The following is a 27,271-nucleotide window of genomic DNA, read 5'->3' as shown; positions in this document are numbered from 1 at the left end:
CTGGTCTGCAATTGTTGTGCTTATCCTTAAAATTATTATCGAAGGGTGTAATGGCACCTCCCTTGAGTCAAGGGAAGACTGAATGATTATGGTCAGTGCCAATTCAATTTCTTTGCTCACTTCCTTCAATACTCTTGGATGTATTTCATCCTGTCCCACAGCTTTGAACAACTTTCAGTGCTGACAGTCTACTCATCACTTCCTCTTTGTCAATTCTGAACTCTTAATCATAGATCACAGAATTTACAGTGCAGAGAGAGGCCATTCGGCCCATCGAGTCTGCACCGGCCCTTGGAAAGAGCACCCTACTTAAGCCCACACCTCCACCCTTTCCCAGTAACCCCACCTAACCTTTTTAGACAAAAAAGGGTAATTTAGTATGGCCAATCCACCTAACCTGCACATCTTTGGACTGTGAGAGGAAACCAGAGCACCCAGAGGAAACCCCGCAGACATGGGGAGAGTGTGCAGACTCCGCACAGACAGTGACCCAAGCTGGGAATCGAACCTGGGACCCTGAGCTGTGAAGTAACAGTGCTAACCACTGTGTTACCGTGACAGAGTTTTCTCCACTGTTATCATGGTCTGGCTATCATCTGGAGAGCTTCATTGGTAAAGACTAATCAAAATATTCATTTAACATCTCAGCCATGTTCCCTGTCTCCCTGAGTATAATCCCCTTTAGGTCCCTAAATGCTCCTACTCCTCCTTTTATATCCTTTTACTATTTTTGCCTACAGGTTTTGAGATTCCCCTTTATGTTGGCTGCTAATTTTTTCCCCATAATTCCTCTTCTCTCCTCTTATTTGTTTTTTCACCTCCCCTCCCCATTGGTGCTGGCATGTTTGGCGCAGCACCAGTCGCGGGCCGCTCTACACGTCCGGTCCGCTGATTCTCGGCCCAGGATGGGCTGAGCGGCCGCAATTAAAATGCTGAGTCCCACTGGCGCTGTCCACACCTGCTCGCAGCCGGCGGGAACTCTGCGTGTAAGGGTCGGGTGGCGGCCGTTTGGGGGGGGGGGGGGGGCTCCGACCCCAGGGGTGGGCCTCTGATGCACCCTGGCCCGCTATCGGGGCCCACCAATTGGCGGGCCGGCCACTCTGTGCCCCGGCCTCTTTTCCTACGTGCCGACCCCAGTAGCCCTGCGCCATGTTGCGTCCACTGCGCATGCGCGGATCCCACTGTGCCCAGTTTGCGCCGGGATTGACAGCTGGAGCGGCATGAACCACTCCAGTGTGGTGCTGGACCCCTATAGGGGCCAGAATTACTCCTGGCAGCAGCCCGTTCACGCCATTGTAAAACGCGACGGCATTTACGACAACGTGGACATTCTGGGAGAATCCCGCCCATGCTGTTAGGTGAATTGGAGATTTTGAATTCTCCCTCATTGTACTCTAACAGTGCCGGTGTGTGGTGACTTTGGGATTTTCACAGTAACTTCATTGCAGTGTTAATGTAAGCCTACTTGTGACAATAATAAAGATTATTATTTTCTTTCTGACACCTATCATACACATATTTGTTCTTCTTTATCTTAATTTCTTTCTCTTTTTTCATCTATGTATTAGTTCTATACTTACCAGTTTGGCAGCTGTATCCAGTATAACCAGGCTTACAGCGACAAGTATTTGGTGCGGAACATTCCATGTTCCTTCCACATGGATATCTGCACATTGCTAGAAAAGTATAAAAATACTTAGATTAATGACATTCAGTATTGAATTGTATGATTACCTTAGTTAAAAATGGCTGTCGTTACCCTTGCTGGTGCCTGCCCAGCATTTATCCATGACGTACAATGCTGTTCATGGAAGCTGGCTGAAGAAATCGCTATGTAGAGGGCAAAACATGGTTTTTAAAATTTGAGTTCAACATTGATTGCTGGCTATGAAAAGTAAGTTTGAACAGTTTCATCTGTTCCAAGTCAGCAAAAAACTCCCACCTCTACTGCCCATTAATTGGCACCAAATGTACAATCACATTCAAACAGGATGGTTGAGGAGGGAAATGGTAGACTGTCATATTTGACTACAAATGGTTACTTTTTTTAGGTTTGGGTTTGAACAAACTTTTGGGGTAAAATGGAAGGAGCTGTTCTCACCATCTAATTCCACTGTAGTTGACTTAACTGTAAATACACAAACACATGGATGGATAGATCATAGGCTATTTTTAATTCATAAGACATGATTCTCTGGTCTCCCCATGGAGTGTTTCTCGGCAATGGGAGGCAGCCTGCTGTTAGTCAAGGGTGGGATCTTCACGTCCCGCCACTGTCAATGGTATTTCCCACTAAATCCGACCCCTGTTGCCAGGAAACCCATGGCATGATGGGACGGCACGAGGGCACAGTGGTTAGCACAGCTGCCTCACAGCTCCAAGGTCTCGGGTTCAATTCCGACCTCGGGTGACAGTCTGTGTGGAATTTACACTTTCTCCCCATGTCTGCGTGAGTTTCCACCGGGTGCTCTGGTGTCTTCCCAGTCCAAAGATGTGCAGGTTAAGTAGATTGGCCATGCTAAATTGCCCCTTAGTGTCCAAAAGGTTAGATTGGGTTACGGTGATAGGATGGAGGCTCGGGCTGAGTAGGGTGCTCTTTCCAAGAGTTGGTGTGACCCGATGGGCCGAATGGCCTCCTTCTGCACTGTAAATTCTATGATTCTAAAAGTACAGACTGATATTTAATAGATTTTTAAAAACCACTCATGATGAGGAAAGGATCATCTACACCCTTTTTTGGCCAAAGAGAAAGGTTTAAGTTTGTTTCAGTGTTGGGAGAGGAGTGAGGATGATAATAACAACAACCTAGATAATATTTCTGAAGAATTCAGGACAAATCTTCAGGTCAAATCATCAGATTCACTGATATGAATTTCAAAGGTGAGAAGGAGCTAGGTGAGACTGTTGACAATTACTTAACAAGATCGAAAGATGCAGCCAGAAAACATAAATTAAAATAAAACAGATGGAAGATTGATTGGTCAGCTCATTTGGGTCTTGGCATTCCCTGAAATCCCCAAAAAATATGATTGGAATAGGCACACTCAAAACATTTCACGCTGCAGCGACTGCTAGAGCACATGAAGCAACAAGTAGACAGATGAAATTGCTGACTACCCAACAGCTTGCTGTCAGTGAAGCCATGAGAAAGGCCACAAGATTGATGCAGTGAAACAGCAATAAAAAAGAAAGCACACTGGACAGAACGATGTGCAAGAGCTGTGGATGACCACAAGCTCATAGATAGAAGACAATGTTTGGCATATCGATCCAAGTTCGGAGCTTGTGAAAACTCACCGGGAGAAATTGATAAGAACAAAGAAAGGAGATGGTAAATGGATTATCTGAGACAGAGCAACACGGTGAATGAGATGGAAAACAAATCAAAATACACATATTCTGGAAAATGACATGAGTTTGTCAACACCATGGTTATAGGAACCATACAAAAATACATGAAATGGATGGAGGTGACAAGTTACTGAGAAAAGAAATTCAGATCAGGAAGAGGGTGAAGAATAAGCCCGCCACTATAAATCTGAAGCTCGATATTGAAAGCAAATGACTAATCAAAGAAAGATGCTCTGAAACCAAGCAACATTCTGTGAATGGTATACAGGGGAACTGCGCTTCAAGAGCTAGGAGAAACCCAAAACGGGGATTCACAAAGGAAACAATGTTAACTGTATGTTCCATATCATTGTAACAAATGGTTCTGCTATCCTGGGGTTGAGCAGTTGTGAAGAGCTGTACTTATTTCAGTAAACCACGAGGTGAAAGAGGTGACACTGGCAGTTTTCCTTCATTTGTTCATGGGATGTGGGGGTTGCTGGCTAGACCAGTGTTTATTGCCCATTCCTAAAAGGTTGAAGGCAGTGCATTGAAAATGTTCTCCGATCAGAAGCGAGGAAGATCTGTACAAATGTACCCAGAATGTATTGATGAGATGGTCAGATGTTTTGAAGATTTGTAGTATCACATCACTTTTTTGTTCATTTATGGGATGTGGTCATTGCTGGCTGGGCCAGCATTCATTGACCACCCCTAGTTGCCCTTCAGAAGGTGTTGGTAAGCTGGCTTCTTGAACTGCTGCAGTTCCTGCACACCCACAGTGCTGGTAGGCAGGGAACGCTAGAATTTTGACCCAGTGACAGTGAAGCAACAGCAATGTATTTCAAAGTCAGGATGGCGAGTGACTTGGAGGAGAACCTTCAGGTGGTGGTGTACCCAGGTATCTGCTGTTCTTGTCCTCTATAGTAGCAATCATGGGTTCGGAATGTGCTGTCTGAGGAAACCTGGAAGTTCCTGCAGTGCATCTTGTAGATGGCTGCTGCTATTCATGTGAGGGATTAAACGTTTGTGGAAGAGGTAGCAAACAAGCAGGCTGCTTTGGACTGGATGATGTCAAGCTTATTGATTGTCGTTGGAGCAGCATTCATCCAGGCAAGTGGGAAGTATTCCATTACATTCCTGACTTGTGCCTTGCAGAGGATGGACAGGTTTTGTTGGGGGGGGGGGGGGGGGGGTCATCATGTGAGTTACTTGCTGCAGGATTCCTAGCCTTTGACCTACTCTTGCAGCCACAGCATTTATATAGCTAGCTCAGATCAGATTCTGGTCAATGTTAATCCCCAGGGTCTTGATTGTGGGGATTCAGCGATGGTAATGCTATTGAATGTCAAGGTGCAATGGTTAGATCCTCTCTTGTTGGAGATGGTCATTGCCTGGCACCTATGTGGCACGAATTTTACTTGCCACTTGTCAGCCCAAGCCTGAATATTGTCCAGGTCTTCCAGCATTTGGACATGAACTGCTTCAGGATTGGAGGATCACGAATGGTTCTGAATATGTTGCACTCATCTGCAAACATCCACAATTCTGAACTTATGATGGAAACAACGTCATTATGAAGCAGCTAGAGATGGTTGGGCCTATGGCATTACCCTAAGAAACTCCTGCAGTGATGTCCTGGAGCTGGGATGATTGACCTCTAACCACTACAACATCTTTATTTGTTCCAGGTATGGTTTTAACCATACCAAATATGAAAACAATGATTCACCCCACATGTAAAGTGCAAATAAACCTGAATAATAATAATCTTTATTACTGTCACAAGTAGGCTTACATTAACACTGCAATGAAATTACTGTGAAAATCCCCTAGTTGCCACACTCTGTTGCCTGTTCGAGTATACTGAGGGAGAATTCAGAATGTCCAAATTACCTAACAGCATGTGTTTCGGGACTTGTGGGAGGAAACTGGAGCAGCCAGAGGAAACCCACGCAGACACAGGGAGAATGTGCAGACTCCGCACAGACAATGATCCAAGCCAGGAATCGAACCTGGGACCCTGATACTGTGAAGCAACAGTGCTAACCATTGTGCTACCATGCCGCCCATAAGGAAATCCTGAGGGTGAGCCCCAAGAAATTGAAGAAATGTCGGTGATCAGCAGAGTCAGAGAGCTTCCCGATAGAGTAAGTTCCATCAAGGTAATTTAAGCCAAATGGATGGCTAAGAATTTCCCTGGATCGTGGGATGTGAAATCTGATGAGAAATCTTTGCTGTTGACAACATTCAACATAGGCTTTGGTCAATGCAAATTCCTGTATCTACTTGTTGATCTTAACGAAAGTAGTCAAGACATGCCGAGTCATCAAGAGCAGTCAGCATAGCTGATGATATCCAGATCTATGGTGTTGACTAAAAGGATCATGAGCACCTTCTACATGAAGCCATGGAAAGAACCAAGACGGTTGGGATCAAGCTAAAGTTAGACAAAGGAATTATGAATGTGACAGAATGGAATTTCTTTGGAGTGATGTACACACCTGACCGAGTCAAGTTGAGTCCTGAAAAAGTCACAGCAACCTCAAAGGTGGAAGCTGTAAGAGAGAAGAAAGAATTAAGAAGTTCCTTGACTTGATCCAGTATATGAGTCATTGTATACACATAGAAGGACACACAGCAAACCTACAAGAGCTGATGAAAGATGCTGAGTAACAGCGGTCAGAGAAGAGTTTCAACAAACTCAAGTAGTATGCAAGGAAGAAGTTTATCATCCTATAACAAACAGGAACCTGTTACTCTGTCAGTAGATGCTCCTTCAAAAGGACGGGGATTAGCCCTCATATGAGCGAAAACCAACAGTATTCACTTTGAAAGCTCTAACCTCAGTTGAGACAGATACACCAGCATAGAAAAAGAGCTTTTAGTAGCTATGTATGGATGTGGGAAATTCCATAGAAACCTTTGTGGGAGAAAGTTCATATTGGAAAGTGATCACAAGAAAAATCTTTGTAGAGCAGCAGCAAGACCACTGAGATTACTCTTGAAGCTTCCGAGTTACAATTTCAGTCTGAAATACAAGCCAGGAAGAGAAATGGTATTAACAGGTGCCCTATCTCATCTGTCACCACAGGAGAGACATGAAATAAAGGGCTAGATTCTCCGATTTTGAGGCTATGTCCGGAGGAAGTGTCTAGTTTTACAATGACAAAGTCGGCGCCACCCCCAACTGATGCTCCGCCCGGTGGGGGGCGAGCAGCCATGCCACCTAAATCCCCAGGCGTTCCCGACATAAACGGCCGGAGAATTGTGGATCCGCGGCTGCGCAAACGCACGGCGACGACCTGCAGTGGTCGCGCCATACAACATAGCGTGGACCCAGCCGGCCAAATAGTGTCCCCCTGGACACCCCCCACCAGTTCCCCCAGCCTTCGCCGAAGCCCTCCCTGCCAGCAGCATGGCTCCCGCCCAACTGTGGCGGCCCTGGACACAGTCCGCAGCCGCCACGCCGGGTTTAAGAAATTTCAGACCACACGCGGCCCGCATGGTCGGAAACTCGGCCTATCGGGGGTGGAGCATTGGGGAGGGCCTCAAAGCGACGCACTGCCGCTGATATGGAGGGGCGGTGCATCCGAAAAATGCTGCTGACCATGATTCAGTCACAAATGGGGATTCTCCGCCCCATCGCCAAATATGGTTTCACCGTCGGGCAATGGAGAATCCCGCCTAAAATGCCTGGGTATAAAGATCCATCACCTAGAGAATGTAACACCATTGAAACTGAGTCAAACTAGAGATGAAACCAGCAAAGATAAAGACTAACAGATGCTGCGTCAGTAAGTAGTCCAGGGATCTCTTGATAAGATACAGCAAGCGTAGACAGCAATATGGCAGTTCTGGTCTATCAGAGATGACATCTCACTAGAAGATGGTGTTCTGCTCGCCGAATCCAGAAAAATCAGACCCCAAAAAATGCAGGAAGAACGTCTGTGGAAGATACACGAAGGCCACATGGGAGTGGAGTAGTATAGGCTCAGAGCAGGATCAGCTGTGTATTGGATATACATCTATCAATACATTGAAAATGGTGTCCACTTGCAGCGGAGGCCTGAAGTATAGAAATGTACAGCAGAGAGAGGAGATGATAGTCCAAACCATGACATACTGTGGAAGCCATTCACAATCAAGAATGGTATCTCACAGTTACAGACTTAAAATTGACTTTTATCCAACAGGTGAAAGATTTGGGAGCTACAACATTCATCTCAGTAGTATGAGTGCAGTTTGCTGAGCAACGATTCCTGAAAGGAATATGCGACAATGGAATCTAAATCAGTCAGAACATTTACAGAATTCACTGAACAGTATAGAACATAGAACATAGAAAAATACAGCACAGAACAGGCCCTTCGGCCCACAATGTTGTGCTGAACCTTTGTCCCATATTAAGACCAAATTAATCTACATCCCATCATTCTATCATAATCCATGTAGCTATCCAATAGCCACATAGTATGGGTTCAACATCATCACTTCATGACCCAAGGGTTTATAGAAAGATAATTCCAGATGGTCAAGAAGGCTGAGCAAGATACTTCCTAGAAAACCGGTCATAACATCCAAACTCCCCACTGTCGGATTTAGGGGTACCCCAAAGATGCACTGAAGAACCCCCCTCGGAACTTCACAGGTAAATATTTGCATGGCAATTGGCCAAAAGGAAAACTGCTATGGGGCAATTTCCCCGTGCTGGGAACCATCCGACAATGTAATTTAAATCACAAACTTCAGATTGTTCGGTCATTGGTTACCTGGAAAAAAGTTAGAAGAATTAAAATGAAAATGAAAATCGCTTATTGTCACAAGTCGGCTTCAAATGAAGTTACTGTGAAAAGCCCCTAGTTGCCACACTCCGGCACCTGTTCGGGGAGGCTGGTATGGGAATTGAACCGTGCTGCTGGCCTGCCTTGGTCTGCTTTAAAAGCCAGCGGTTTAACCCAGCGTGCTAAACCAGCCCATTCTAACTTCTGGTATCTATTGTAAACATGCATGGGAATCCTCCCCATAGTATCTCCCAACACACCAAACCCCAACACGGATCCGACACAACTTCAACCCCGACCTCCAATACCAAGTCTTTTGATGCAGGCCCCAAACAGTGCAATTTTCAAGACCAGGCGCGGGATTCACCGACCCCCCCCGCCAGGTCGGAGAATCACCTGGGGCCGGCATCAATCCCACCCCCGCCATGTCCCGAATTCTCCGCCCCCCCGAGATTCGGCAAGGGCGGGATTCGCGCTGGTCGGCAGGCCCCTCGCGGAGATTCTCCGGTCCGCGATAGGCCGAAGTCCCGCCGCTGACAGGCCTTTCCCGTCGGCGTGGATTAAACCACCTACCTGACCGGCGGGATTGGCGGCACGGGCGGGCACGGGGTCCTGGGGGGGTGGGCGCGGGGCGATCTGACCTAGGGGGATGCCCCCACGGTGGCCTGGCCCGCGATCGGGGCCCACCAATCGCCGGGCGGGCCTGTGCCGTGGGGGCACTCTTCTTCTTCCGCCTTCACCATGGTCTTCATCATGGCGAAGGTGGAAGAGACCCCCTCCCCTGCGTGTGCGCCGGTATGACGTCAGCAGCCGCTGACGCTCCGGCGCATGCGCGGACTTATGCCGGCCGACGAAGTCCTTTTGGCCCCAGCTGGCATGGCGCCAAAGGCCGTTCACGCCAGCCGGCAGAGTGGGAACCACTCCGGCGCGGGCCTAGCCCCTCAATGTGAGGACTTGGCCCCTAAAGTCGTGGAGACGTCCCCACCTTTGGGGCGGCCCGACGCCGCAGTGGTTCATGCCACTCCAACACGCCGGGACTCCCCGCCCTGCCGGGTAGGGGAGAATCCCGGCCCAGGTAACTGCATTAAATTCTTCTAATTCCTGCGGGCCATTTCTTTCCGATACTGCTGGGAAGAAACAATTCACTGATACACAGACAAAAAATGATCAACACTTTAACAAACATGCTCAATCACTGCCTGAGTTCCTGAAAGGACAAACTGTATATGCTGGAGCCAATATTGAAAACCTGGAAGCCAGCAAAAGTTGTTGAAGCTGAGACTCCAAGGCCAGACTTCACTGAGGCTGAAACAGGTCAGCAAATGGGAAGGGATCAGTCAATATTCAACCTACATCTGAAGTGGAAAAGTAGAAAAGACCATCATCAACACCAGCAGCATCACTAACCAGCGAGAGGACATCAACAATGTCACTAGCAAGTAACACATTAGTGACATCAAACATGATTCCTATAATAAAAGGAATAACACACAAAACATCACCTATGCAGTGTGCCAACTAAACACAGAGCGATGAATGCCAAATCAACAAGATGGGGCATGACAGCCTACCACCTAAGCAATACTGATAATAATATTTAGAAAAAAAGAAACAAGCTATAACAGGCTCTAAAGGTGCTCAACTTAGTTACATAAGTCAATTGTTAGTCGTTTTTAGTTGGATAATATAAAAAGTTAATGATTGGAACAGTTTTATTGATAGAGGGATTATTTTAAAGAAGGAAGGAGGTCATACTGTTATATTGTTCGTCAAGAGCTAGGAACTGAATGCACATCTGGGGTCTCACATGTATTGCTGCACTGCAGGTAGGTGTTGAACAACAATGTGTCAGTGCAGGAGCCTGACTCGATGGCCAGAATTCTCCAGCTTTAGGATTCTCTTTTCCTACTGGCAGTGCATCCCCAGCCTGCGGGTTTCTTGGTGGCTTCAATGGGAAATCTCATTGACAAGCGATGAAAGAGAGAATCCTGCTGCCAACGAATGGCGCACCACCAAGAAACATGCAGATGGGGGACCGTAGAATCCCACCCTATGCCTGTGCATAATAGGCAGGAGTTCACAGGTGATTGGGTCTACCGTCATGAAAAAGTCGCTGTGAAACCCTTCATGTTTCGATGGGCTGCCTTGCAGCTAGTGAGTGCTCAGAGGAGCGTTAAGTGGCTCAGGTCAAAACCTCTGTCCCCATCTGGAGAAATGTCCATCCTCTGAGAACGGCAGCAGCTTCCTAGTCGCCACAGGAAGCAGTGGCCACTGCTGATTGAATCCCAGGGAAGCAGAGTCAGAAGCTGAATGAAAGTAAATTTGGGGCTATTTTTAATGGGGCCAGGATAGGCAGTTGGGGAGTGAGGGGATGAGTTGTGCATGAGGGATTGACACCCAGGGCAGGGGTATCTGGGATATCTGATCAGAAAAAGTGGGTCCGTGAGGAAGACCCCCCTTTCCCTTCTTATGCTAAAGCAGGCTTACGCACTGGGCTTCTTAGCTGTTATAGAATCATAGAATTTACAGTGCAGAAGGAGGCCATTCAGCCCATCGAGTCTGCACCGGCCCTTGGAAAAGCACCCCACTTAAGCCCACAACTCCACCCTATCTCCACACCTCCAACCTAGCCCCATATCCCCATTGGGCACGAAGGGCAATTTAGCATAGCCAATCCACCTAACCTCCTTCCACCAGGTGTAAAATTGTAGCCGAGTGGGAAATGCCCTTTTACTACATTATTTGGCCATTTAAAGAGGTTGATTGATACAAGAGAGGGCAAACTATCCTCATCCATAACCTATTTGATTCAGGCCACTTTGTGGGCAGGCAGGTAGGCTGTGAGAATTTAATGTGCACCTTGCCTGCAAACCTGCCTGCAAACCTGCCTGCAGGGGACTGCCCAATGTTTCTGAGAGGCAACATGTTGATGAGGAAGAGGTGGGAGTAAAGGACAGAATCTTGGGGATTCCAGAGATAACTTGTTAAGATGAGCAATGAGAAGCCATTGTTGGAGATGGTGTAGCTATGGTTAGATAGGTAAGAGTGGAACCAAGCAGGACAGTCAATCAAGCGGAAGTGTTGGAGAAGACTGTGTAGTTATCTATAGATTGTAGGGAAACTAGCAAAGATGAAGGTGGATAGTGTATCACAGTCCCAGTCATAAAAAGACGCAATTTGTTACTTTGCTTAGGGCTGTCTCAGTATTCCAGCAGAACTGGAAATAAGATTGCAGAAATTCAAATATTTAATTTTGAAGAAGATGGATATGAATTTGGGATATGATTCCATATTCAAAGGCTTCTAAAAGAAGGTTACAGATATTGTGATAATTTGCAAAGATAAAGGGGTTAAATTATCATTTTTGTGGATAGGGTGACAACAGTGATTTTGAAAGGGAATGGTGCAGTATCCGAGGAGTGTTGATCTTTTAATTTTCCAGTCCTTCCCATTTTGTGGCGCATTTGCTGCAAAATTTTGTTGCATCTAGAATTCCATCCCCATGGTTAGTATGGGTCCGAAATGATATTTGTGTTGCACATGCACTTTTCTGTTGTTGACCATGCCAGATGCCCTTTTGGGCAGTTCATTATATGCAGAGTAGGCAGATCATGTCATAACTCAGCATGTATTGATTTTACTCTAAGTGCCATTTTCAACCTCAAATACTTCAGCCAAGGCCCTCTATTACCTCACAAATTAGCAGCAGGAAGGACCCCACATGCACTATTTAAAGGGATCATCAACTATATTTATCTTAGTTGCTGATCGATCTCTGCTCACTGTTGTTAAGTTAACAGAAGTATTTTGGTAGTTTGTAGTGCAACTTGAAGCTGGTGAAGCCTATAGGTAGTAGTGTGGCACATGGCGAAGAACTTAGTTCTTAATTCAAGAGTCCTGTTCACAGCTTATGCTTCCAGTCATGGATGTTGTGATTTGTATCACCCTTGGCCTGCAGCTTGACAAGGAGAACAGGGGTGAAGTTTTACATGAGGAGAACAAGCTGCTCAAAGGGGGAAAAAGAAGGAGTTAGGAAAAGGACTCTCAGCAGAAAGCTTTATCCACCCAGGTTCTTCTGAATGTTTTTCTTCTAACTGAACATCTGCGCTGAGCAGTGCCTGTGACATCTCCAATTCACTAAGGATGTGCTCCCTGAAATCTGCCATGTGTTCCAGGAGACGAGCAGCTTCTAAGTAGCATGATGACATTACAAATCATTTTTAAAAATATATATTTATTAAAGTTTTACATTTTGACAAACAGAGCAAAATCACAAGAATGAAAGTACAGCAAGCAAAATAAAAGGCTCAGCATACATGGACAAGAGGGGACAGGAAAACAGCAGTATAATGAGCTTGATACAATCATTAGACATAATTTGATGCCTGCAAAAGCCCAACCAGGGAACAAGGGTGAAACAGGATAAAGCCATAAAAAAATGGTTAAATACTGCACACCATCCCATTCAGCGATTGCTCGCAACAGCCACGAGAGTTCAGGGTAAATCTTTTGCATCGTGTTTGAGTTTGCCCCAATATATACCCCCTCCTCTCAAGCAGTGCCAAGGGCACTAATGACACAGCGCAACCTCCTCTCCTCGGGTACTAGACTCATCTGCACCTATACAGGAACCAATCAACTTCTTTATATCCACCCTTAAAAAAAGAAGAAACATACAACGAAAAAATAGGGGAACCCCAATTCTAAAATGGTGTTACATATATAGCACACAATGAAACATAACCGCAGTCTCAGACCCAGTATAGAACCAACGTCATTCCATTCATTTCTACAGAGGACCAGCAGCAACATGTATGGATTATGATGAGTGCCGTCAACACATTCCAAGAAAAACAAAAAGGAAGAAGTAGAACTACCAAGAGTGAATCACAGGATAACATAGGAATGGGAGTAAGCCATTCAGCCCCTCGAGCCTGTTCCGCCATTCAGTGAGATCATGGTTATCTGTGGCCTAACTCAATATACCTGCCGTTGGCCCATATCCCTCAATACCTTTGCTTAACAAAAACTGATCTGTCGCAGATTTAAATTAACTGATCTAACATCAATTGCCATTTATGGAAGAATGTTCCAAACCTCGATCACCCTTTGTGTGTAGAAATGCTTCGTGAAATCCCCCGAATGGCCTGACCCTAATTTTAAGACAATGCCACCTAATTCTAGAATATCCAACCAATAGAAACAGTTTATATTTTTCTACCCTGTTAATAGAACAAGAACAAAGAAAATTACAGCACCGGAACAGGCCCTTCGGCCCTCCCAGCCTGCGTCGATCCAGATCCTTTATCTAAACCTGTCGCCTATTTTCCCAGAATCTACTTCCCTCTGTTTCCCCGCCCGTGCATATATCTGTTTAGATGCATCTTAAATTAATGTCCTTTAGGGAAGGAGATCTGTTATCCTTACCTGGTCTGGCCTACTTATGATTCCAGGCCCAAGCAATGTGGTTGACTCTTAAATATCCTCAGGGATGGACAAGAAATGCTGGCTGAGCCAGCGTTGCCCGGATCCCATGAACGAATAAAGAAAAAAAAGTCAGTCATTTGCCCTCAATTTCGTGGGCTTCTACCTTAGTTAACAGTCTCCAATGTGGGACTTTATCAAATGCCTTCTGAATGTCATATAAACAACATCCATAGACATTTTCCTGTCACTGCTTCAAAAAATTCAATGAGTTTTGTCAGACATGACCTACCTGTCATGAATCTCTCCCTGATTGACTGAGAATTTGAGAATTGTTCAATTACCCTATCCTTGATTACAGACTCCAACAATTTCCCTATCACAGTGGTTAGGCTAACGGTCTGAAATTCCCTGGTTTTGAACTTCCGCACTTCTTAAAAAGCAGAGTGGCATGCGCAATTTTCCAATCCAGAGGGAATTCTGAATCGAGGGAACTCTAAAAGATTATAGTTACAGCATCTACAATGTTCTCCCCTAATTTCTTTAACACCCTCGAATGGAAACCGTCAGGTCCTGGGGACTTGTCACTCCTTAGTTCAATTAACTTTCTTGGATCAACGAATCAGGACCCCCACGGTGGGTCCTTATTCCCACAGTCCATCAATCATTAATGAAGAGAACAACCTGCTCATTCAAACAAGAAAGTATCCTGATCATTATGGGGCAACAGGACGTCAATCAATGTACAATTCGGCTAAACCTCAGGTCCCCTTGCACCGAAGAAGCAAACCCCAGCATCTCAGGATGTCCCTACTAAGTGCCTTTGAGAATGGACATCCCAAGAATGGGGCAACTGTATACCAACCACAGCACTGGACCAGACCTAGCCCAGCACATTCTGACACACAGGAATCAGGACCTCCAGCACACCCCAAAACTACACCCAAACTGCACCTCACCAACCACACCCAGGACAGTGCATCACCCCCATTTACACTAAATAAAAGATTATGCCAGCCCCAGCAGGGGAGACCCACCACTGAAGAGAAGGAGAATCATCAAGACATACAACAATTGGGTGCCCAGAGAGGGTGGGTAGGTCAATCCCTCCCTCCACTTGGTACAATTGTGGGAAATTCTCATCGACCATCAAACTGGACCAGGATTTATAACTGTATACTTCTCACCCAGATGAAGGGAAAACTGAAAAAAACACTTTAAGGGAAGAATGCCAAAGCTAACCTCAGAATATTAGCCACTGCCCCATACTGCACGCCATCACAAGAAAGATATTAAGGGAAATGACAAAGCTGTCTCAACAGAGACACAAACACTGTTTCCACATGGGAACTCCAACCACAACAAAGAGGACACTCAAAAATTCACCATATAAGACTAATTGGAGGAGGGCACCTAACTACCCCATCAAACCTACCTTCACACGAGGAAAGGGCTCCAACAATGTAGAGGCATGGCGAACAATCTCTCTCTTCAACAAATCAGTCAAGGATCGACCAAACCCAGCTCAGTGTGCGCTGCGACTGAATTCCTCTTATTCTAATAGCTGTAAAGAAAAAAGGCCCAACAAAACACTCCAACCTCAAAGGAAGGTCAGAAAGAACCCAGTCCTCTCTAGGATACATAATCTGCCCAGGCCATCGAAGGAGACAGGAAAGAATCTTAAATTCAAAATAATAAAAAATAAAGACCCAATGTGGTCAGCTCTAATGGGGCTGGGGTATCCTTAATCTCAGCTAACCCGACCTCCCAGCTCCACATCAACCAACCATCCATCATCACCCTGCCATGGCTCCACTCGCCTTCATTATGAATGAAGTAAGGGAAATCCAAACAGTAATCTCTCCCCATTACCACAAGGATTACCGCACATAAAATAAGAAAGGAGTAAAACTGTGCACAGGCCACATTTCACGTAATTGACTTAGACATACAACATACAGTGCAGAAGGAGGCCATTCGGCCCATCGGATTTGTACCGACCCACTTAAACCCTCACTTCCACCCTATCCCCCTAACCCAATAGCCCCTCCTAATCTTTTTTGGACACTAAGGGCAATTTAGCATGGTCAATCCACCTAACCTGCACATGTTTGGACTGTGGGAGGAAACCGGAGCTCCCGGAGGAAACCCACGCAGACACGGGGAGAACGTCCAGACTCCGCACAGAGAGTGACCCGGCGGGGAATCGAACCTGGGACCATGGCACTGTGAAGTCACAGTGCTAACCACTAAACTACTGTGCTACCCACTTAATATAGTAAAAGCCATATTAAGTGGGTAGCACCAGAACTTGAAGACTGGATATACTGTGGTCAGTTGAACCTGATATGCCCAATCTCCAGAACAAGGTTACTAAAGCTTGACTACCAATTTTCAAACTCAATCGGAACTCGCCTCCCACTTTTCGCCATGGACCAAGCTCATGGACACTCCTTGTCCGCCCCCTACCTCCTGATCGCATCAGAATAGACGACACATCCTGTAGTAGGATCTCATTCACTAACAGCTCCATACATAACCTTCCTTTAATCACTGACAATCACTTTGCCCTGACGCTGAAATAAAAGCAACCACTTAACAAATATTCCAAAATATTTTTATCGAGCAAGCCATCCATTTACTTATCCTTATGCATTCCGTGGTCTCAGGCCTCATGGGTGCCTTTACCTAGCCTAATGCTCCTATGCAGTGCTAAGGCACTGACCTACACTGAAGGAGAATGCAGCTCTGGAACTAAAAGACCTGGCTTTGGAGTGCACCAGGATTCTGGATTGGCTGATGACAGGCAACAGTAAAGGCGCTGGTGGAATGGCAATGGCGGGAGGACAAATGCTATTAAACTGACCCAGGACAGAAGGCCCATTTAAAGGTATGCCAGACTTGTTCGGCCTTGTACCCGTCATTTCCTAAACATCAATGATTTTTTCCTTCTAGGAGGTTGCCCCAATAAAGACCTCACCCAGTCGTTTGAAGCAAAACTGTTCCTCTGGTGAGATGGGACTTGGGCTACCTTCCTCTCCTCTACTTCCTTCCCCCACCCCGCTCCCATTGGCTACAGGCTATTCATGCCCATCGTCACATCAAGTGCAGGTCCTGCCTTGAGAACATCTTTGAAAGTACGGACAGTGTCAGTATCTGAGGTGGTGGTTGCTAGTCTGACATTGAGTGAAGATGCTACATTTATTCCCTTATTTTCATTTTCTTGTATTTTGCCATTATCATTTCTGATCCATGGGTGGTTAATGGACATGTATCTTTAAGTCAAGCAGCAGAGAGAATGATGAACTTGCAAGTTACCAGAGAGAGCATTCCGTTAGTTTGAATAAGAGTTTCAGACTTGTTGGAACCAGAGGGAGATGTGGGCAGGGACTTGGTTTGATTGATTGCCTGGGGGCTAATGAATTGGTCCAAAAGGCCATATTCTGCCCAAGAGCAGGTAGTGATTGTATCCTGTCCCAGTGGGATAGCCTTCAGAGTCCCAAGCAGTTTCAGTTTGATTCCTGGACACAGAAAGGCAAATAATTGATTTTTATCCCTGTTCAGAAAAGCTTTGAGTGCTGCATTCCTGAAGTTGCAGAGAATCTGGATGAATGAATCTACAGGATACCCGATACAGACTGTGAGCAAAGATTGTCTCTCTCTCTCTTTGTAAAGGCTGCGAGTTCCTAACACTTCAGAGACTTAAACAAACCTACTGTAAAAATCTCAAACTGAAAGGGGCAAGGTGTTGGAGGCACCCATCTGAAACAATGACTTTATTTCTCTATTACATTTTCTCACCTCCTTTCTGCCTGCTGTGTTTGTGTGTCTTATATTTGTATGTATAGAGGATTTGTATTTATATAGGGCAAGGTAAAATGGATGGGGGTTAGGACTAGCCCAGGGTGTTGTAACAATTGCTTCCCAGATCAATTATGCTGAGGAACCACCGAAGGAACACGCAATTTCAGATCTAACACTGCAATTACAAAGGGTTAATTAATAACTTGCTTGCAAACGGCTTTCTGTGGCAAAGCAACAATAATATAATAGAATTTTATATTGAATTTCAAAGTAATTTATTTAAGTCCAAAAATAAGGGGCTGGATTCTCCGTTTTGAGGCTCTTGAGGAAGTGTCTAATTTTACGATGAAAAAGTTGGTGCCGCTCCAGCACCGATGCTCCGCCCGGTGTGGGGGGGCTAGAAGGCACGCCATGTAAAACCCCTGGCTTTCCCACAGACACGGCCGGAGAATTGCCGGGGCCGCGCATGCGCATGGTGATGACCTGCAGCGGTCGCTCCGTTCAACATGGCGCCGGCCACACATGGACCCAACCTGCCAGTTAATGCCCCCCTGTAACCAGCCCCACCCCCCACCCCGCTGCCACCCCTGGGCCACTCCCCACTGGTCGCCACAGACCCCGCCAAAGCCCCTCCGGCCAGTGGAATAGTCCCCCCCCCCACCCCTGGCTGTGACAGCACTGGACACAGTCCGTAATTGCCACGCGAAGTTAACGAAAACCAAGAGCACATGTGTCCCATGCCGTCGGGAAGTCAGCCCATCGGAGGCGGAGCATCGGGATGTACTGAGGCCGTTCCGAAGGCGTGCGATGTACTCACCGATGATGCCATTTTAGAGGGGGCAAAACATCCGAAAACAAGCACCGCCCCCGATTTTGGCGTCAAAAGTGATTCTCTGCCCGATCACCAAATACGATTTCAGTGTCGGCAAGCGGAGAATCCCGCCCAAGGTCTTAAATCGAAACAAAGTAAACTACGTAGGTATGGGGAGAAATTTTCTGAAAGTAGATTGGGAAATTTGAATTAAAAGATGTGATGGCAGACAAGAATTAAGATTTAATTTGCAATTAATATACATTGGCTGAGATATTCAGGCCATTCATGCGGGCGGGCTCTTCTGGTACCACCAATGGCGGATCGTGCCATGAGTTTCTTGGGGGAGAGGGGTGCATTCAATGGGAATCCCCGTTGCCAATGGTGGGACCAGAAGGTCCCCCTGCCGGCCAATAGATGGTTGCCTCTGCCGCCACGAAACACGCGGTGGGTTGCGTGGACAATCCCACTCATAAATCAATGAGAGTCATCAAAAACAATTGTAAACATTTCAGTAGAGAAAAAGTTAAAAGATTGGTGAAAGTAACTTTGGGCCAAGAGGCAGCTGGGGGAAGTTATAATGTACATAAGGGAATAACAAAGGTATTGAACAAATACTTTGTATCTGTCTTCAAACAAAAAGTTCTTGAAATATTTGGGGGGGGGGGTGGAATAATTCTACTGAGAATGAAGAATCAGTATAAGTAAAGTAATTACATTGGAGAAACTAATGGGGCAAAGTGCCAACAAGTCCCTTGGCCTGGTGATTGTCATCAAAGGGATTCAAAAGAGGTAGCAACAGAGAGAGTAGATACATTCACTTTGATCTTCCTGAATTCTTAATTCTCCATAATAGTTCTCAAGGATTAGAAGGTAGAAAACATAACCCCGCTATTTAAAAAAGGGTTAAAAGAAATTGGGGAAATCTAGGCCAGTTAGCCTAATATTAGCTGTATGCCAAATGGCGCAGTCAATTATTCATAGAATTTACAGTGCAGGAGGAGGCCATTCAGCCCATATTAACGACATTAACAGGACAATTAAAAAATTATAATAAAATTAAGCAAAGCCAACACAATTGTTAAAGAGAAATTGTGCTTGTCAAATCTGTTAAGAGTTATTTGAAGATGTAATCAGTAAAATGGATAAGGAGAAACAAATGGCTGTCATCTAATTACATTTTCAACCTGCGTTGTTAAGGTACAATACAAGAAGTTATTATAGATTTATGGGATGGGAGTAAAATATTCACATTGATTGAGGATTGATTAACAGACAGAAAACAGAGAGTAGGAATAAACATGTCATTTTTGGGTTGGCAAATAGCAGCATGGTGGCGCAGTGGCTAGCACTGCTGCCTACAGCGCCGAGGACCTAGGTTCGATCCCGGTCCCGGGTAACTGTCTGCGTGGAGTTACACATTCTCCCTGTGTCTGCGTGGGTTTCACCCTCACAACCCAAAGACGTGCAGGTTAGGTGGATTGGCCATATCTTTTTATTAAAACAGTTAAAAATATATACATGGCCAAACGGTACAAATACTAATTTTGCGTTGGAGAAACAAGGTACCCTCCTCTCAGTACCAATGTACGGGGAGGGGGGTATGATACTCTGATTATTAAAACAGTTCACATAATAGTTGTATAAAAAACAAATGTTACACGCACTAAACTTTATGCTGGAGAGACCAGATATCCTCGCCTCAGGACCAACTGAAGAGAAAGGAAGGGGGTGGTGGGGGAGGGAGTCGGGGTCTTGGTGGAGGGGGGCCCAATAGGACACGGCCTGAACTATCTATGGAGGCAGAAAAACAAAAGAACCTTCAATTAAGATGTGCTCGATTCCGGGAGTCCCCCAGAGTGGGTGAGGGGCGACACACTTGTCAGGCACAAGTGAACCCTGCACCCCACTGCAGAGAGCCTCATGAGAACCATCCACTCCCGACACTGGGCAGCTGACAGCCTTCGGGCAGTCACCCTCCGAGCCCGAATTCTCCACCACACTGAGTGCGGCGAGCGACACGGGCCCACCAACCAACCCAGGGCCTGCCTTCATCCTGCCACAGGGATCATCAACAGGCTGGATATCCTCAGGCTCCTCCCGGGGTCCCTGGCCAGTGGAAGGTGGTGGTGCAGATGCCTGCTCCGCCCCTGCCGCCTAGTCACTAGGAAGGCCCCGAAAATAACTCGGGAAACAAATCTGGGATTGTGGCAGAGGTGCCCGAAGACAGTGGTTGGGACAGAGGATCTTCCAAACTATAACCCGCTAGGAACCTGACAAGCAGGGGGGTTATCGCTGACCCACCCCCTGGGAAACTGAACAAGTCCGGGGTGCTAAGGTGTACTGGGTTGAACGGGCCCTCCAGGGCCCCGTCCGACCTCGAAGCACCCTGCTCGGGAGACAGTGGCAGCTGCTGGGATTTCCTCAATATCCCCCCCGCCTCTGTTCTTTCGGGGACTGCGCGTGACATCTATGGAAAAGAACTTGGAGTGACGCCGTTTGCAGGGGAGAGGGTCACACACCAGGGAGACCTCCATCTCTGGAGGCCCCTCCAGGCTGACTCCTTGTCCCTCAATGTTTCTCTCCAGAATTTGTGGCTGGGACAGAGCACCCTCTGGTTCGAGGTCGCGCACCTTGGTACTGCCACCCACAGGGTCCTGTGCAAGAGTGTTGCCAGGCCCGGCATCTGCTATTACCCCTTAATTGGAAAAAAATTATTGGGTACTCTAAATTTAAAAAAATTAAAAATTTGGGGGTTGGCAGACTCTAATTAGAAGTGTTCCGCAAGAATCAGTACTTGGGCCTCAGCTATTTACAATATAAATTAATGACTCAGGTGAGGGGACCAAGAGTAACAATCAAATTTCCTACTGATAAAACGTGAGGTGGAAAAGGAAGGGCATAAGAAGTCTGCAGAGGGGAGACAGGCGGTTGGGTCAGTGGGCAAGAACATAGCAGATGAAACACAATGTGGCAAAGAATGAAGTTATCTATTTTTGGTGGGAAAACTTGAAAAAGCAGATTTCTTTTGACTGGTGAGAGACTGGGAAATGTTTGCGTTCAGGAGGATCATGGTGTCCTTGTATATGAAGTTAACATGTAAGTTAACATGCATGTACAGCAAACAATTAGCCAGGCAAATGGTATATTAACTTCCATTACAAAAGGACTGGAGTACAAGGCTAATAATGTCTTAATACAATTATATTGAGCATTGGTGAGGTCACAAATGTAGGACGGCGTGCAGCACTCTCCTTATCTAAGGAAGGATATACTTACTCAAAAGAGAGTGCAGCAAAAGTTCACGATGGGTCGCCCTTGCTGCATCTGGAAAATCCTGGCCAATAATCTGGGAGAAAATTTACATCCACTTGAACAAGCAAGGAAAACCAGCACTGATTTATTAAGGGCAGATCATGCTTGACTAACTTGATTGAGATTTTGATGAAGTAAAAGAGAGGATGATCAAGAACAATGCAATTGCAAAAATGTGCAGGTTAGGTGGATTGGCTATGCTAAATTACCCCTTAGTATCCAAAGGGTGGATGGGGTAGCTGGGTTACAGGGATGGGGTGGAGATGTGGTCTTAAGTGGGGTGCTGTATCTGAGGGTTGGTGCAGTCTCAATGGGCTGAATGCTCTCCTTCTGCATTGTAAATTCTATGAATTGATGTACATATAGACTTCCAAAAGGGATTTAATAAAACAGAATACGCATATTGACAAAATTGAAATCCTTAGGATAAAAAGGACAGAGCAGTATTGATCCAATATTTGGCTAACAGTTAGAAAACAGTTGGGGGAATAGGCTTTTTTTTCCAGATTGGAGGAGAGTAGATGATGGTAGTGCTGCTTCTGATACGTATTAGTGACTTGGTTATTGGGGTGCAACATGCAATTCTGAAATTAGTAAACAATCCCAGTAATGAGGGATTACATTATATGGAGAAGCTAGGATTGGTTATGTAAATAATCCTATATGTAAATAAGAGTTTTAGAGTATTAGCCATTTTGGCCACTACAAGGAACAATTAGCGGGATTCTCCCGAATCCCCGTGATGGCCCGATGCCAGCGTAAAAAGCAGCGGGAACCACTCCGGCGTTGGCTCCGCACTTCCAGGGGCTAGGCGGCACCGGAGAGATTAGTGCTGCGCCAACCGGTGGCAAAGGGCCGGCGTATTCTAGCGCATGCGCAGGAGTGTGTCTCATCCGCGCCGGTCATGGCGGAGCCCTACAGAGGCCGGCGGGGAAGGAAGGAGTGCCCCCACGGAACAGGCCCACCCGCAGATCGGTGGGCCCTGATCGCGGACCAGGCTACCGTGGGGGTCTCTCCCAGGGCCAGCTCCCACCTGAGGACTGCACCAGCCGGCCTACCAGTCAGGTCCCATCATGCCAGCGTGCCTGGCCAGTAACTGACGGCCACTCAGCCCATCGGGGCCCAGAGAACTGCCATGGGGGGGCCGCCGACCAGCGCGGTGTGATCCCCGCCCCCGCCCGAAATCCATCGTTGGAGAATACGGCAGCCGGCCTTGGAGCGGGATTCACGCACCCCCCCCCCCCCCACCCCCCGGGGTTGGAGAATCCCGCCCATGGTCTCAGAAGTGAGTAACTGAGATCAAATGGATTTTGATACCTGTAAGAACACCAGCAGAGAATATTTAAAACATTGGTCTGCAAACTTGATCAGAACACCAACAATTGAATAAGTCATTACGGCATTGATTATTTCAATACCAGTGTTCATAGAGATCAATGGAGATTTCAAAGGGAATTGGCAAATCTTTCCGACTCAATGGCTGAATCATGAGATTAACAGAATTAAACAAAAACATGAGCAGATAAGATCTGCTCTGAGTGATGGGAAAAGAGTGATAAGTTTTACCTCACCCCAGGCCTCACTGAGGAGCAGAAAAGCCAGACTTCTGAAATTTTGGAAGCCTTGTAGACTGACTTTAAACCTTCTACTGATGTGAACTATGATCGCTATGTGTTTAATACTAGAGCTCAGGAAGAGAGGGACAATACGGATCAATATGTGACTGCTTTGAGACATCTAACTGAATCTCATGAGTTCACGCAACCGAAAGATGATCTGATCAGAGGTAGGATTGTCTTAGGGACAAGAGGTCGCACCGTGAGAGCACATCTGCTGAGAAAAGAGAAACATACTCTTGAGAAAGCTATTGACATGGACAGAAGTTCTGAAGTGGTTAAATATCAGCTGAAGAGTATTGATGGGAGAACCAACAAGGTTATGCACAATGCTCAGAGGCAGTCTGAAATCTCCAGGCATAAAACAATGAAGGAAAGGTAGGACAATTTACAAAAGGGTCAGCAGAAAGATCAAGGCCAGAGTGTAAATATTGTGAAGGAGGTGTGAAAAAAGGAGGCATGTCCACCGCGGGGAAAGCAATGCTCGAATTTCTTAAGCTGACAGTTTGCTTGCCAATATTTTGCTGAAAAGAAGAAAAACAACCTTGCAAAGATGGTTGCTGGAGAGATGTCAGGCAATGATTCCAATGAATCTCACTTCACCCTCAAACAAATTAGTGCTGTCAAGTCTAGGTTAATAAAATGGTTGGTGACTGCTGGAATGAAGAATGCAGTAGGACAGATAAAATTAATATGAAATGTCTGATATACGTTGCTTCTGCCTACAACATCATAAGCTTTGCAGACCTGTGTGAAGTTGTGCGAGAGTGATGGTGACCTGAAAATGAGCTGTAAAGTTGAGGCTCTCGGGTGCAATGATCACTCACATCAAAAGAACAAACTAAGCTTAGAGTCCAATACAGCGGGAAGAACAAAAGATTTGTCGATCAGCAAACAGACTAGTCTGCTTGGATCGAAGGCATGTTAGGGGAGCTGCTCTGCTCGTTAGGGGAGATTCTATTTTGTTCATGCTTTTCTTTAAAAGCAGCTTCTGGTGGTGTGTTGTCGTCTGGAGCTATGATTGGTAATGACAGAGGTTCCAACTGTCTTGCCAAAACAGGCTGACTAGGAATCTTTCCCATTCTTACTGTGTGCCACAGGTATATGTTGGAAGGATCTGCAGGTTGATATTCAACCTGCTTGGCCACATTGTAAATGCACCATCTTTGGCCATCAAGTCCTGGGGTGGGACTCAAATCCAGCGCTTCTGGACTCAGAGGCAGGGATGCTACCCACTACGCAACAAGACCTCAAAAGCAGCTTGTGCTGAATGCATTTGAAATTGTAGATAGATAATAAATGTTTTAATCATTGCAGTGTTCATGTAACCTTACTTGTGACATTAATAAAGATGATTATTATTCAAATTTTTTTAACATTCTAAATACAAATATTCTTTTGTCTACTGTGTACGTACATGTGTATGTTCCCTTGGCCGCAAATTTTTTTTTTTTACTGTACTTTGGTACATGTGACAATAAATATCAATCAATCAAATATGGTTCTAATAATAACAATAATCTTTATTGTCACAAGTAGACTTTCATTGCAATCAAGTTACTGTGAAAAGCCCCTAGTCGCCACATTCCAGCGCCTGTTCGGGTACACAGAGGGAGAATTCAGAATGACCAAATTCTCCCGCAATCGGCGGGGTGGACCGTACCGGCGCCAAAGATTGGTGTGAACCACTCCGGCATCGGGCCGCCTGGAAGGTGTGGAATCCTCCGCACTTTCGGGGGCTAAGCCGGCGCTGGAGTGGTTGGCGCCGCACCAACCGACACTGAAGGGCCTCTGCCGGGAGTTGGCGCATGCACAGGGGCTTTCTTCTCCTCACCGGCCATCGCGGAGTCTTACACAGGCCGGTGTTGAGGGAAAGAGTGCCCCACGGCATAGACCCGCCCGCAGATTGGTGGGCCCGGATCGCGGGCCAGGCCACCGTGGGCCCCCCCCCCGGGGCCGGATCCCCCTGCGCCCCCACGAGGACTCCGCAAGCCGCCCTCAAAGCCAGGTGCTGTCGTATGGACCTCGTCTAATCCACGCCGGCGGGACTGGCCGAAAACGGGCAGCCGCTTGGCCCATCGGGGCCCGGAGAAACGGCGGGGGGGGGCCATGGCCAACGGCCCCCGACCGACACAGCACGATCCCCGCCCTAGCCCAAAAACCAGCGCTGGAGAATTCGGCAGCCGGCGTCGAAGCGGCGGGTGGGATTCACGCCGCCCCACGTCTTTCGGGATTAGTGGGAGGAAACCGGAGCACCCGGAGGAAACCCATGGAGTTACAGGGAGAACGTGCAGACTCCGCACAGATAGTCACCCAAGCCGGGAATCGAACCTCTGATCCTGGCACTATGAAGCCACAATGCTAACACTGCTACCGTGCTGCATGTTTTATCATATATATTTTCTCTTCTGTGTGGAGTCTTTTCCTCTCTCATTTTGTTTCCAAATATATCACAATTCAACATTTACTTAGCCAGAATCATAACAGCACAAATATAATGCAATACCTTTACATGTGACTCCATCGCCAAAATAGCCAAAAGGGCACCGACCACATTTGAAGCTTCCATAATGAGTTGATTCACAAGGAACCCCAGAGAAGCATGGCGAGTCTGCACATGTAACTATCTTTGGTTCAGGTGTCAGTTCATTATCTATTAAAAGGTCTTCTGTAGTTACAGTCACACTGGAAGGCTGAGATTTTATTATAGGCCTTCTCTGAGTCAATGATGGACCAAGGGTTTTTGGTACAACTCTTTCTCCTGTCATGTGGCTTCTCGCTGTATTATCACTTGCTGTTTCTTCTTTACTGCTTCCTCTTGCGTCTTTACTGTTTTCAAAGAATGTAGCAGCTGGAAATTGTCTAGGTAAAAGTTGCCTTGATGGGATGGAGGGAAGCCATATTATAGATCTATTGTCAGTGGTCTGATGTACTGTCGTCCAATGATGGACATGTGGCTTCTTGACAGTTGTTGGCGCGACGGTAGGTTCAGTAGTTGTAGCAGTGACTCTTAACTTTGATCTGATAACCCCAGGTTTCTGAAGATCTATAGAATATCATTTTGTTAGTTATATCAAACTTTTTTCAGTAAAGTCATCTATCATTTAAAAAAATCTAAAGATCCAACAATCCAGAGGTCACAACCTTCATCGATACACCAAGTTTGGACCCATATGTACCCCCAACACTGACCCCATCGGAGTTCGTGAGGCAGCAGGAAGGCATCTCCTTTGCATGTGCCAGAGAACAACTGAGGCTGGGAAACCTGGTTGCATTGGGTGTGGGATGGTAGGTTTGGGTAGGGGGTGTAGGGGCAGATGTGTTGTGGGGGGGGGGGGGGGAGGGGGTGCAGCAGGGTGGAGGTGTGCAACTGCAGGTTGATGATGGGCTTGATACAAAGGATACCCTATTCAGCTCCAATGCGGCAATTCTAAGATATGTTTTAACAAAAATACACACCTCTCTTTAAGCCAAGAGGCTGTTCTTGGCCTGGACAATCCTGTCGGTCCTATTTATATTCATTTAGGAACATAAGAAATAAGAACAGGAGAAGACCATATGGTCCAACGAGCCAGTTCTGGCACTTTATATGATCAAGGCAGATCCTGAGCTTCAACATCACTTACAGGTGCCGGAATTTGGCGACTAGGAGCTTTTCACAGTAACTTCATTGCAGTATTAATGTAAGCCTACTTGTGACAAAAAAAGATTCTTATCCATTTGCTCTCCTGATTTCTTCCTTCCCTGTGAGACCAAAAATCTGTCGCAGCCTTAAATATATTAAATGGTGGTGCATCCACACTCCTCTGCAATAGAGAATTCCAATGATGCACAAGTCTATCAGTGAAGACATTTCTCCCCGTTTCAATCCTTATCCTGAAGTTGTGCTCTACTTTTCTAGATTTTCCAGCCAAGGGAAACAATATTTCAGTCACTATAGAACAGTACAGCACAGAACAGGCCCTTCGGCCCTCGATGTTGTGCCGAGCAATGATCACCCTACTTAAACCCACGTAACCCGTATACCCGTAACCCAACAATCCCCCCATTAACCTTACACTACGGGCAATTTAGCATGGCCAATCCACCTAACCCGCACATCTTTGGACTGTGGGAGGAAACCGGAGCACCCGGAGGAAACCCACGCACACACGGGGAGGACGTGCAGACTCCACACAGACTGTGAC

At 46.4% G+C, this 27,271-nt stretch overlaps 1 protein-coding gene across 1 annotated transcript in view; it reads right to left on the bottom strand.

Annotated features, from left to right (window-relative positions):
- Positions 1–27,271, bottom strand: part of vwdel (von Willebrand factor D and EGF domains-like) — a 381,724-nt gene that overhangs the window by 56,301 nt on the left and 298,152 nt on the right. Inside the window, exons 22-23 of the mRNA XM_038797496.1 lie at positions 25,591–26,130; positions 1,581–1,676 (exon numbers count right to left, since the gene is read on the bottom strand). Coding sequence (XP_038653424.1) covers positions 1,581–1,676; positions 25,591–26,130 — 636 coding nt within the window. The remainder of the gene's footprint in view (positions 1–1,580; positions 1,677–25,590; positions 26,131–27,271) is intronic.

Source organism: Scyliorhinus canicula, chromosome 5 (assembly GCF_902713615.1).
Source record: "Scyliorhinus canicula chromosome 5, sScyCan1.1, whole genome shotgun sequence".
Taxonomy (NCBI): Eukaryota; Metazoa; Chordata; class Chondrichthyes; order Carcharhiniformes; family Scyliorhinidae; genus Scyliorhinus; species Scyliorhinus canicula.
This window is presented reverse-complemented; position numbering and strand designations above follow the sequence as displayed.